At 44.6% G+C, this 13356-nt stretch overlaps 1 protein-coding gene across 4 annotated transcripts; it reads right to left on the bottom strand.

Annotated features, from left to right (window-relative positions):
• Nucleotides 1-1585: 1585 nt before the first annotated feature.
• Nucleotides 1586-12528, bottom strand: pan2 (poly(A) specific ribonuclease subunit PAN2). Of its 4 annotated transcripts, none has more exons than XM_070968932.1 (26): nucleotides 12469-12510; nucleotides 11679-11984; nucleotides 11380-11549; nucleotides 11115-11235; nucleotides 10904-10981; nucleotides 10550-10820; nucleotides 9943-10288; nucleotides 8624-8720; nucleotides 8365-8484; nucleotides 8137-8256; nucleotides 7926-8054; nucleotides 7642-7841; nucleotides 7390-7538; nucleotides 7194-7300; nucleotides 6984-7082; nucleotides 6813-6901; nucleotides 6388-6532; nucleotides 6156-6293; nucleotides 6006-6065; nucleotides 5831-5921; nucleotides 5591-5748; nucleotides 4365-4508; nucleotides 3423-3602; nucleotides 3166-3259; nucleotides 2061-2252; nucleotides 1586-1927 (listed from the first exon to the last, which is right to left on the bottom strand). In XM_070968932.1, exons 2-26 carry the CDS (start codon nucleotides 11964-11966, stop codon nucleotides 1893-1895), a joined length of 3621 nt encoding a protein of 1206 aa, XP_070825033.1. In that variant the 5' UTR covers nucleotides 11967-11984; nucleotides 12469-12510; the 3' UTR covers nucleotides 1586-1892. The 4 variants fall into 4 exon arrangements, with proteins under 4 accessions (XP_070825033.1, XP_070825030.1, XP_070825032.1 ...); XM_070968929.1 differs by having other exon boundaries at nucleotides 1588-1927; nucleotides 2049-2252; nucleotides 12469-12528; XM_070968931.1 differs by having other exon boundaries at nucleotides 1588-1927; nucleotides 4365-4504; nucleotides 5587-5748.
• Nucleotides 12529-13356: the final 828 nt, after the last annotated feature.

Genomic DNA, 13356 nt, shown 5'->3' with positions numbered 1-13356 from the left:
TAAAAGTCCATCATTCATAAAGGTTTGGAGTATTTGCTGTTAAAAAATTTAAGTAAAAGTACTTCTAACACAATTGTTCAATGCATAATACACAGTTTGATAGATTAGTTGAGTGGGTCCTCATAGGGTCACCACAGAAATCTGGTGAGCAAAAAGATAATTAATGGGAGCGGAAAGAAGAATGATTAATGACGACTGATTCACAAATTTCTGTTCATTTTTTTCAATGTTCGTCTAATTTTTTTTTGTTAATTATTGTAGACTTTTATATCTTGAGCCTCAAACATTTCTATAAATGATACATGTGAGAAGAAGAGGGGCGATGTCTTTTTGGTGGACCGGATAAGAACATGACGACGGCCCGACTGGACACCGATTTATTAGTAAGAGATCACGAGCCAGAAAGATTAGGAGCCGCTCATTTAATCCTTAACAATGAACTGTCGTTTCTAAGCTTAGAAAATACACCTTATTAAGCTTATTTTTATTTTAAAATGAAATATGCTGTGCGTCTCCTATGCAGGAGAACTCACATGCAGTCACACAGATACATAATAAAAAAGATACAGACGTAATAAAACAGGCTGCATATCTGAAGCCACTATCTGTATGTTGAACTAAATGCTATTGCACCTTATAAAGATATTACTACATGTTATATACACATATTTACAGACGTCACTGCCCTCGCTATCAGCTGGAGGGACCTGAAACACTGTCAGGTTCTTCTCACCATAAAACACACCTGTGTCCTTTACTGCCAGTGAGTTTTAGTAAACACTGAGGCAACAAATGGGGGTCATTTCAACTCCTCATTTTAAACATGTAAGCATACATTACAGTGTATAAAAATTACTCTAACATAATGTGTGAGGGTCGAACAGGCTTATGATATGCAGCAGAGAGAGAAGAGGACGTAAAAATGTAGAGACTCTTCAGACACTTCAAGACATGATCAAACAGTAGATGCACCAATATTGTTTGTATATATATTTATATTGGTTTTGTATTGAATTTTTCTTTTTTAATGAACTAATTAGAATAATTTCTGGCATTTTTCTGGAGCAAACCCACATTAGTCTGTTGAGTTTTGTGAAAGTGTGTGTGCATTGTTATCCCCGCAAGTGTACGTCTGTTAGTTCATGTTACTGGTGACGAGGTTGGAACCTATGACTGTCAACTCTTTGTGTAACAGAGACTTTGTTCTTGCCTTTATTTCATTTTCATCTCTTTTAAATAAATCTGTTTAAAAAAAAAGGCATTTCCCATTCTGACGTTTGTGAGTAATCTACTTAGCGTAAGTGTCACTGTATTAAATGTGATTTTACACCACTTGGGAACAACTGCAACCTGCAAGAAAACGTTATCAAACCAGTGGAGAAACCAAGCAGGTGTAACACTACAAACTTCACAAAAGGATGGGAAGTAATCATTCGTTGCTGGTTGCAATCTGAAACCTCACCACTAGAGGCCACTGCTCTCTTCACACTGGACCTTTAACCACCTCGCTGTGCAGTCCGTTCGGATGATTATGGATTCATGTAAAATATGTTTCCAGCTCCTGGTATGAAACACAGTGCATCTTCTAGTGCTCATGATATCTTTATTTATTTACATGAAAACACATTCATTTCTTCTTTTTTTTTATCTTAAAAAAAGGCTTCAAGATCATTAAATACAAATTCATTTCCTCTGTCTGAAAACCTTTCCTGGACCAAAAGTAAAAAGTTTGACAGGAATGAAACTGCTGTTGAGCTGAAGTGGGCTGTGCGGGTCAGACAGACCAGCAAAAACACTGTACACAATGTAAAAAGTAAGTAATGCAAGTACAAAATAAGCCACCAACTGATGGAGCAGTGATGAGTCAGGCCTCTCTGGTGTCACGGTGCAGCTCACAGGCCCATCACAGAGGGAAACACAGCAGCACCTGCAGGAGGAAGGAGAGTGCTTTCAATCCACTCAGACTGTGTTTGTCATGAAGCCGTCACATCTGAACTCATCTTTCTTCATTAACAGCAGCATACATCTCATTCAAAGTTATGTCGTACTTTTTGGGCTACCTTGACCATCTCCTGTGTCTGATTCTGGGACTTTCCAGTCCAGCTGGCGGCCTTTTTCGTAGAGTCCCTTCAGGACCTTCCTCACTTCATCGGTCCCACCTCCGCGGCTCAGCTCCAGGTACTTCCTGTACAGCTGCAGAGCGGTGCGGGCGTCCTCTATGCTGTCGTGGGTTTCCCCCTGGATGTTGAGGTCTGGGAGAAACAAAGAAAAGAACTGAGTCGTCATAGTGACTCCTGCAGCAGCGTTTCAGTCGTTAAGCATCAGTTTGCAAAGTGGATGTTAGAAAATACAAAGGATAAACTCCTCAGTGCTTTAGTGCCAAAACACAAACATCTAAATGATTCATGCAGACATCTGAGAAAGCAGACAGGCGTCAATACGAACTACCAAGATGGAAAAAACCAGTTTGAACACCTGTGAATCAACTCGATGGTTTATTGACCAACGGACGTGTAAACACCTGCCTGTGTACAGAATTATGAGCCATTATAAATTAATAAATGGGAGCAGACGTGCGGCCGTGTGTGCTTGCTGCTTCAGCCCTGAACCCCTGCTGCAATCAGCGACACCGTTTTCTCCTCAAAGGGAAACTTTGCTGATTCCAGCTTTGCATCATTACAGCGTGGGTAGTAAATGCAAATGATTCATGTTACACTTCCCTCCATGTTGCTCGCACCCAGAGCCCCCCGCTCATTTACCAGTGAAAACGCATCATCCTGCGGACTTTTGCTCCTGGGTGTCGAACTACACGTCGTACTTCTGCATTTCTGTGTGCCCACTTCTACAGACGCAAAGAGTTTGGATGTTGGATTGAGGCAGAAAACTCAGTGTAAATGAGGTAGTGCATGTTAAATAAGACCGATGCTCCGTAACGTCCACCAGCCAGGCTCTAACGCTGTGTGTCTGCTTGGTGCTGAGCAGGTAGTGCACGGTGGTTACAGCTACCTGATGTGGCTGAAAACACTGAGAATGAACCAAAACATTAAACAATGAGCTGAAAGATGCTCTGCAGAGTCGAGGGAACTACGGTCTGTCGATTTGTCACGATGAGCGACGGCTTTCACGTTAAACGCAGTAGAGTCGACTACAACCACCTCAACTCACCTAGAAAATACCAGGCGAGAAACCTGAGAGAAATCATCCTCTTGCGGGGTAAATGAAACAGGTAGACAGTGTCGATGACTTGGTCTTTCAGAACCTTAATGACAGAAAACAGAGTTAAGTCATCACTGCTCAAAGAGAAAATCTGAAGCGAGGTCTTTCCTCTTGCGGTGCCTTTAACCGTGGACATTACAGTCAGCTGTAAACCGAAAACATCCATCAGCACAACAAATCTGACTTCAGGTTGTGAAATAACATACCAGCAAATTAATGACGCGAAAGTCCTTCTGCAAGCCGTGGCCGACAAAGCGCACTCCTGTGTCGATGAGGAAGCGCAGCTTCAAGTACGTGGACTTCAGCGTGGTCAAATGCTTTGAAGAAATCTTTGCATCCAGGTCTCCCGGTTTGATGCCAGAATACTGCGTCAGATAGTCGACGACCTGGAAGAAGGAGCACGCAGAGGTGTGAGGCGTGGACACGTGAGCAGCAGTTTAATGGCATTTAGTTTATCAAAGCAGCTTCATATCTGACTTTGCATCTTAATCACAGCTAACGGACAAAGGCTCTCCTCTTTAGTTCTCTGCCAGGCTACGGAGCAACTAGACAAAGGTTTTCGAATGAAGCTTCAAATGTCTGTCATCATAATTTGTGATGTCATCGCCTAAAAAACAAAAATCCTCAGTTTACTAAAGTGATTCACAGGATGATTAAATGAGTTAAGTCTTTTTTTTTTTAATTAAATAACCTTTCTTTAATGAATGCAGCTCATGAAATCTGTCATTATAAATCCACATGAACATATTTGTATGTAAGTATTTGGAGCTTTGATACTCTCAATGTCCCGTCCACAGCGCTGTCTGATTGGTTACCCATCACGAGTACCAGCCTATCAACACTGAAGGATGCTGCAGACTGGAGCTGCTCTGGTAAGTCTGGTGTGACTGGAGCTGAGAGACGCAGCAGAGCTAAAGCTGGATGAGCAATGATCACGAGATCAATCGAATATTGACCAAATGTCAGCGTTATGAAGGAAGCTTCAAACTATTTGTTACTGAGCAACATGACAGAGGTGGTGATGGGAAAAAGAGTCATCCCATCATAACAGCTCAGTCAAATGTATCCTGTCCTCTCCATTCAAAACTTAATTTAAGAGATAATGTTTGTTTTGCTGTCGGAGCGTCCCGGTGGCGGAGCTCTCTGACCTGCTCCTGCGTAGAGATGTAGTCATCGATGAAGGGCACCCCCTCGTTGGGGCCCTGACCCCTCACACAGGTGATCCTGGCCACAGACATCTGGCTGGGCTTGATGGTCGACTTGGTGCCGTCGCTGCGAAGTTCTGCCTCTTCCTGAGAACGCACGCGAAGAGATGAACATCAGCACAGCGACGGGTTGAAAAAGAAGCATTTACTCTGAGCAGAGAGCAAAAATTCATCCTCCCTATTAACACGTCTGCTTTTAGACGTGATTGGACAACACGTTGTACAAACTAGCTAATTTTAAGAAAACTGTGGCCAACATGACTCTGTGTGCATATCACAGCCTGTCTCTGGAGGCCTCAGCCACACCTTCAGCTCACAGTCGGCTTCCTCTGGGAGGGAAATCTGTAACCATCATGTGCTGTAAACAAGAGGCCTGGTTCCCATAACAAGGGCAGAGGATTAGAAAAACCTGGTTTCTCCAGACAGATATGTGGTTTCTAATTGGATTTTTATGAGTACATGTGCAAAACAAAGATTTCAAAGAACACTCTGCTGATTTAGCATTGCATTCATTGATGCAGAAGCAGAGATATAACTTTTCTTCATCCTTCTGCCGCCTGCATTACTCACAGTCCAACTCCAGCACTGAGAGTCCAGCCGGAGACCCAGATGTGTTATGCTAGTAGCGGCTAATGTAGCTTTGAGGCGGTGGCTTCAAGCAGAGATGAGGAGCTGCAAAGGTCTGGAGAGAACTTCTTTCTAACTCAGCACCAAAGGAGACAATTTATCAGACGTCCTGCAGCTCCATCTTTTTTCACAGGTGCAGCAGTACTCCCCAAGCCCTGTAAACACACTTTAATGTGTCAAATTGGTTCTCCTTTGAAACGGGGGGAAGTCACAACGGAGCGGGTGGATGAAGGGATCAAACACGGAGCGATGTGTCCTCATATTGAAAATAATTCCACCCAAAGTCCAACCACAGCTGAACGTAACACAAAGTGGCCTCTAGAAGTCTAAATAAGGTTTCTGGAGAACGTCAAGGAGAAATGTCTTCTGATAGTTAAAGTAAGGCTTCCAAACTACGGTCAATAGTTGGAGAGAAATCTGATTACAGACGGCTGAATGTTCCTAACTGACCGGTTTCCTGACTGCATGTGAACACGCTGTGTGACAGAGTGAGTGTGACAGAGTGAGGTTAACAGACAGCGGCATCAGAAAATCAGACTCGCCTGGTTGAGTGTGACGAACTCGGCGTCCAGCCCCACCAAGTCGCCAGCCTGCGGCATCTCGCTGACCATGAGGGGGATGAAGGTGGCGTGACTCTTCCTCTGCTTCCGAGCCAGCGAGGCCTCGGTCAGCAGCACGCTGGCATCGATGGGATTTTTAACTGAGACGAGGAGCAAAGAGCGGGCGGGTTAAACGAATGAGCTCTACCGACAGGTAAAGTCTCTGCAGGTCAGAAAACTTACTGCGCAGGTCGTATTTGGTGTGGTAGTTCCTCTTGGCGTAATAGAGAATGGCTGGCACTTTCCAGCTCACGTCAAACTGAGCAGCTTCGGCCTTTGACGAACAAAACAAGAGCGATACTTTTACAAGACTGCAAACGTGACATTTCATTCGAATGAATGAAACAGAAAGATTTACCTTGTCAATTGGCTCAATTAGGAAATCATTGAAGAGGTACCACTGCTGGTGTGTGACTCCCTGAAACAAACATGAGAAATGCCAGTTTTCAAACACACGAGCATGAAACTCGTCTGTCACGCTGCATTTCCTGTTCTACGCTTCACTCACCTCTTTTCTTTGATGGTAGGTCTCTCCCACTTTGATGTGTGCAACCAGGTTTCCACCAGTGCGAGCGTCCAGGATGTGAGGCACCGTGACCACCAAGTCGTACAGGGAAGCGCCCTCCGCCTCCTCGGCAGCACTCAACTGATCGGAGACGGCGTAACACGATGAAAACAAAGCTGATTACACAACATCAGTGTTTTAATGCAGACACGAGTTGAAAACCTTCCTCCCTCACCTCCTCTCCTTCAGGCCAGGTGCTGACCTCCAGGCCCTGACTTTTGCTGATGGACATTTTGAGGGTGAGAGGAATCCAGACGTGTCGCAGATCCTCCGCCCGCGTGTCAAAGGTGAAGCCCTCCATGCTGCATACCTCCTCCCCGCTACGAGGATGCACAGAGAGGTGAAAGTGAAGGAGCATGTGGGGTTGAGACACATCCAACTGATATAATAAACAATGTAATTTGAACAGCTGAAGCAATTCATTGGAAACTGAACAGATTATGTTCCGAACAGGTGTTTTTGGAGCATTTCATAACTTCCCCAGTCTCTTCTTGCTCCTGTCCCAACTTGTTTGAAATATGCTGCTGCATCAGATTCAGAAAAAGCGGATATTTACAAAAATCAAGGAAGCAGATGAGTTAGAACATTAAAGGTTCTTACTCCAAGCACCACTCGGTGGGCATGGGTGGGGGTTCTTTGGGTTTCGCGGGTTCCATCGCCTCCTTCTGCTTGGCCTTATTGAAGGCGTACTGCGAAGGAAACCAAAACATTACACAGTAATCATGTAAGTAACAACAGGCAAGTCATAAAACCAAAAGGAGTGTGACTTACCTCCGCCTGAACCTTCCAGAATTCAGCCTCTTTCGCACTGTTCACCTCACAGTTGATGACCAGGACATCCGGCAGACATCGAATGTTGCGCGTCTGCACCTACGGCGGCACAAAAAGACGCTCCCGTAACACAGAACAGGCTGGAATCAGACCGAAAAGGTCTGTGTTAATATGAGCTGCTGATGTGTCTGAACGGGAGCAGGAACTCACTGTGGGCTGATACTTCTCACAGTTTTCACACCACGCCTGAGTGCTCTGCTCCAGACAGATGCTCCTCTTCAAGATCTCAGCAAAGTCATATTCCTTTATTGTTTTTTCTGACGAGTGAAACGAACACGCTGTCAGCTCACACAGAACTTTAACCGGCCAGGCTTTCGGTGCTTACGTGAGCGTGCTGTAAATTCACCTTGAGAGTTCTGTTCAGGGTAATGCATGGTGAAGAGCAGCGTCAGGGAGGAGCGGACCGTCTCCTTGCCGCAGCGACACAGGCTGCTGTTCTCAACTTCACATCCGAACAGTTTGCCGATGACGGACTCACCAGAGGAGCCCAGGGAGCTGTTGACACAACACAAGCAAACAGGTGATTACAACTTCCTTACACTTGTTTCTTTGTGCCTGGATCGCCTCCAGACTCAAAGCTTTACTTGGCTGCTCTCACCTGCTGCTGGCTCCCCTGTAGGCCTGCGGGCCCTCCTGCTCCTGGGTCTCCTGGTGGAGCTGGGTGAGGATGAAGCGGTTCCAGCTCTGGATCAAGCGACCGAGTCTGGCCTTCCCTGTTTGCTCGTCTGAGTCTGCGAGGATCAGACCCAGCGCGGAGGCTTCAGGGATGGTGCGAAACGCTCGGAGGAAGTTACTGGCCTTGAGGAAGAGGAGACGGGAGAGGATGGATGGGGAAATCTACGCGGTAGACAGCGTGCAGTTGACACAGCAGCAAATAGCTACCTGACACGGATCCCCTCGCGACAAATCCAGCATGTGGAAGAGGAAGCCGAGCTCACAGGCCAAACAAAACTCCTTCTGGCACAAATGATTCTGCACTAGGCACCGGATTGGCTCCACGAAGTATAACACCTAACACAGAAACAGGAGAACCTCTGCTTTTATACTGTCTCTCAAAAAAAAACTACCAAACACCAGCTTCCCAGTCTCTCACCTGGATCATGCAGTTACAGTAGGCATTAGGGATGTGAGGCTCCAGGCCAGCAAACAAGGTTCTGTTGTAATGTTTGAAGTCAAAGTCCTCCAGTCCAAGCTTGGAGTATTTAATTGTGACCTGATTTTCAGAAATGGAAACTTATTTTCAGACACAGTGACAGCAAGCAAATCATCAGAAATATCGAACTTTCTTCTGGATATGGAAACTGTAATCAAAAAGTTCAACCTTTCTGTACTTTTTGGGAACCATGTAGAGGTGTGGCTCTTCATCACGCCCAATTGGGGATTCGGGGACTTGGTTGTAATTATCATAATCGAGCTCCACATCTTTAATTTTGTAAGGAACCTGAAACGAACACAGAAAACGGGTATTCGATACTGAACACGGCTGAAAACAGTTGAAATTATGATTCTCAGGCATTTTAACCATGTAAAGTCTGTTGTGAGGTAACGTCACATGTGTGTATATCCTGTTTTTGACATGCCTGGTTCCGAGGGCGGGTGCGAGGATTTGCTGCATAACCGATGAACCCGACGGTTTTCATCGTGCGCAGGATTTCTGGGTCTGCAGGAGGAGCTCGCCTGTGGAAAAAACAGATGAAAATCTTTGCTCAATGGCAACAGTTAAGAAAAAAACACTGGGAAAACATTAGCCAAATGCTGTATGTGAAATACAATGATCTGCCAGTTTATTAGGTACACCTAACCTTATTTATGTGGTCTAATACACCAGACAGGCCCCCTTGTACGGAGAGGTGTTTCTAACATTTTGTTCACCCCATTTATATCAATGAGTGGACTGGAAATAACAAAAACCTCTCGATTCAACAAAAATCAACAGCACCACAAACTACAACCTCCAGAATGACCAAGAAGTTGAACCAACACTTCTCTAAAACAGTTTCAACCAAAGCTGTTGAACTGATTACACAGTTCATAGTACAGGATCACAGGATTTACTGCAGGGCTGTTGTTCCTAATAAACTGGCAACTGAGCGTGTCTACTTGTGGAGACAATCAAAAATGGATGAGCATCATCTGATAGTGCTGGAACCTGTGAATCAATCTCCCTGAGTAATGAGACACTTTCTACAATGTCCACATTCAAACTCTTTTAATCAATCTGTACCCCAAAAAACTACATTAAAAAACTAATTTCAGGTCAGATCTGATCCCCCATTAATTTCAAATTAAGCCATAAAGTACAACACTGATATCACTTTAGGAGAGTTTTCCAACCGTGACCGCAGAAAAGAGAAATGAATGAAGTTCCTCGCTGTGACTAAGATGAGCTCACACTTCAGCTTGATGTTTTGGTTTCATTATGGAAAGCTGCACCAAAGCTAGCGATATTCCACATTTCTGCTATTGTCAGCAAATCCCATGAAAAGACCCAAACCACCAACGTGTTAGTATGTCTCTCAATAATTTCCAACTTCCCTGTGTTGTCCGTCCCATTTGTTCCCAGTGAAGACGTAATTCTTTAAAAACGGGTCACAAATACTTAGTTTCATTATGAACACACGAAAAATAACTTCCTAAAACGGCTGTGCACACTTTTTATGTATATTTTGTATTGGCTGGCAGCTATTTTAAGCAGAGGATTTGGTGCATTGCTGAGTATTTCCAGCAGCAGGACAGCGTCTCTGAGTTTGAGTCAAAATAAACTACAGTTCATGTTAACCAACACACAGCAGAATAAACTGAAATCATCACAGGACACACAGTCACCCTGTTAGTGCTGTTGCTTTCATGTCGTGTTGCTGTGACCAGTTAGTTAATAAAGTGTTTGTGACTGTGTTACCTGGGGCTGGGTGTAGCCAGTGCAGCGGGCCAGTCCGACAGCAGCTGCTCTGTGCTGGTGAGCGGCATGGGGATGAGTGAGAGGGGCAGCAGGTCGTGGTTCCAGTCCAGCTGAGGCAGCGTGTCCACAAGGCAAGGCAGGGCAAAGTCCGTCTCCCGGGAGTAGTCGTTAAATGAAACCTCTGGAGCATCGGACCAAAGGTGCACACATCCCCCAGAGTCCCCGAAGGCCAAAGCTTGTTTGCTGGACGAAACGTCAAAACTCATGAGCAGCTGGCCCACGGTGTTGACGTGAAAAATGTCCGCCATGTTGGCGAGGCCAGTGGGCTCACAGAACTGGCACTGACCTGGAGAAAGAGCAGGGGGATCATTATTTCCAAATGACATGTGCCAGTGCCTGAGTGAGTAAGCCTGGATGGTTATTTCCAAGTACTACCACTACTCATGACACACTTCCACTGTTATGACAGAGCTAGTTGAGCATGATGCTGAAATATAAAACTCGATGTTTTTAGAATAAAGAGCATGGATCGCATTTATTGACCAATGCTCTACAAAAACAAGTCTACAGAACATGCATGAAGGAGACCCCCTTTCCCAGTTGATACCTGTCTGTGAGATGATCGCCAGGCGTGACGTGTAGGTAGGAATGAAGCGCAAGAAGAGGGGGTCCACGTGCACCTGAAGTGGTGTTACAGCTCGCATCATACGGAGGTCATACACCATGAGGAAACGGTCACACGCCAACCCGTTCAAACCTCGGCTGGAGAACCCGCACGCAGCCAAAAGGTTTCCGTGAACATCGAAGTCTGACAGGCTGCCAGAGAACGCGTCAAACTCGTGCTCCGTCTTGAAGGTACGCAAGTCCCGAAGGGTCACCTGTTTTCAACAGAGGGCGAATGTGAGTGCTGTGTACACCAGAAAAACATCTTCACAAACTGCTTTGATAAAGTCATCCTCACCTTCCCAGATGTGTGCCCACAGAAGAAGAAACGACTGGTTTGGCGCATTATTGCCACTCCAGGTACTTCAACAGTGAACTGTAAAGTACACATGGCAGCAAAGTAAACCTCACTTGCTTTTATGTACGTTATTCTTACATATTATCACATTGTCCTGAACCGCATGCATAGACAGCTGTAGATGTTGATTAACTTAATCCCAGTGTCTCACCTTTTGAGTTTCTTGAACAGTATTCAAGTCAACTTCAACCACATAGTTTTGTAATCCACCCATAAGCAAGGTGTTGTTATCAGTCATGAGGAGACTATGCATGTCAGCTCCTTCCTCCATCCTGGAGTGCACAGATACATTATTACTAATCATGAACTTTAATTAATTAGGTCAGTGCAAGAATAAATCATTTTACAGCATCAGCATGTCTACAGTCATCACAGCACAACGACAACTGTCCTGAGCAACATTTTGGGATACTTACGGATAATCAAACATAACAAGACCCCCACGAGTGTGGCATTTGAGGTTGCACTTGGAGAGGAAGAGGACGCCCGTTTCCAAACTCTGAATGTGTCGGATGTCATCTGCTGCATGCACTTGGAAAGAAGAATGACGGCCCATTGTAGGTCCAAAGAACGAGGTCACATGGCCCTAGGAGGAGAGATGACAGGAATAAGGAGGGATGACATGGCTGCAATGTATTTGTGCATTTTCGCTGAGCTGGGGACATCCTGTATATTTCAGAAACAATCTATACTCCATCCTAAACAAAGCTCTTACTCTGTGGTTTCCCGTCCAGAGCATTTCCTCCTGGAGATCAAAATGTGTTGCAGTGACCGGGATGCCAACTTCTGAAACTGCATTGTGTAGCTCGGAAAACATCCCCTCCATGAGGTGCACAGGCTCGGGGACAGGCACAGCCAGACCGTCCGGGTCGAGCTCCACACCCTGGAGTAAATTGGGGTTAAGGTGTGGGTCCATGGAAGGCTCCATCCCTGCGTCTAGAGTCCCGTGAAGGCTGGGTGGGTAGTCACCCATCCCAGCGTCGAGGCCGTCAAAGTTCATCATGGGTACAGCTCAATCACCCTACAGAGGAATGACAACTTCTGTGAATACCAATACAGCTCTAGATGATAGATATGCTTATTCTAATCATTTGATTTTTTAATAAACTGACTCTGAAGTACGGCCCAATATCTTCATGCTCACTTTAATGTTAGCTTTGTCTTGGCTAACAGCAGCTAGCCGCGAAAGCTATCGTTACAGCTAACTGCTAGCAAAAGCCTCTAAAGTAAAAGTTATACTGCTAATTGGTGAAATATGTACAGAAAGCGAGGGAATCGTTCCGCCACTCACAACAACGGTGCCTCATTGTTGGTATCTGATTAGCTAGTGGCTGTTTACGGTATGTCAATTTAGCTAACGTTAGCAGCACCGTGAAGCACACAGACAGACACTGTTGTGGCTGCACATGCAGTCAGTTTTTACACCCTGAGTGTGTCGCGTCGTTTAAGACACTCAATTGCTTTAGGTTTACACAGACCTATATTTGTAATACGATTTACCGTACCTGCGTCCATGCTCATTTCATTCACAACAATAACACACATTTAAAAAAAATAAAAAAAAAAACATTTCCGGAGCAAAGGGGGGTGCGTTCAAGAGCAGCGCTGGAGCTCCAGCATTTTCCGATTGGTGCCTGAATTCACTTAACAGGGGTCGGTGTTTCCTCCCAGCACTCTTTTGAAACCTTTTAACATTTCTGTTCAGCCGAGATATGAAGAGTGAATAATTATTTCACTAATACACTCCTGATGTTTTGTTGGTTATTGGTTTGATAGTCCATTGTAGAAGCGTCCAAAACTTCCCCTTCGTTTTTAACCTCACTCATTGACTGTGTAATTAATCTTATTTTCTTATTCATGTCAATAATAACAACTACTTCTTTACCAAAGCCAACGATCACCAACGGAGCGAAGTAAATACGTGCTCCCGGCCACCTGACCTATGAGCCATGAAGGCACCATGGTTCACCAGAAAGCCGTTGCAAACGTGATGCCAAAAACGTTGGGACATTAATAAAAAAAAGAATATTCTTCTTTTGCTAATCCTTTTTATACCTATACTAAATTGAAAGCAGCATTTTTTTTTAATTTTGTGGTCATTTTTGTAAACATATGCTCACAGTTTACTCCATAGACATAATATACGTAATATACATACATAATTTTGCACCCAGTGGATTTGTAGTGCATTTAAATCATTTACCGATCAGGTACTTTGTTGGAGCAAAACATGTATTGCTGCCACTATCTCTGTCACCATGTGTTGTGTTACATGTTATGAATATTTGTAGAAAAGTCAATTAACATCTTTCAATAACTAAAATTACTAGGTGCTCTTGAGGTGACTTGTTTTGCCATGATCATATTGATGAAACGTTTTCTTTTGAAGGTAT

Source organism: Chaetodon trifascialis, chromosome 8 (assembly GCF_039877785.1).
Source record: "Chaetodon trifascialis isolate fChaTrf1 chromosome 8, fChaTrf1.hap1, whole genome shotgun sequence".
Taxonomy (NCBI): domain Eukaryota; kingdom Metazoa; phylum Chordata; class Actinopteri; order Chaetodontiformes; family Chaetodontidae; genus Chaetodon; species Chaetodon trifascialis.
Note: the sequence above shows the minus strand (reverse complement) of the source record. Positions and strands in the feature narration are given on the sequence as shown.

Excerpts from the sequence above, each read along its gene's own strand:
- pan2 (XM_070968929.1), bottom strand. The coding sequence starts at position 11,966 with ATGATGAACTTTGACGGCCTCGACGCTGGGATGGGTGACTACCCACCC. Across the intron at positions 8,721-9,942 it reads CTGGCTACACCCAGCCCCAG|GCGAGCTCCTCCTGCAGACC; the intron begins GTAACACAGTCA and ends TTTTTTCCACAG. Across the intron at positions 2,253-3,165 it reads TCTCGCCTGGTATTTTCTAG|ACCTCAACATCCAGGGGGAA; the intron begins GTGAGTTGAGGT and ends TGTTTCTCCCAG.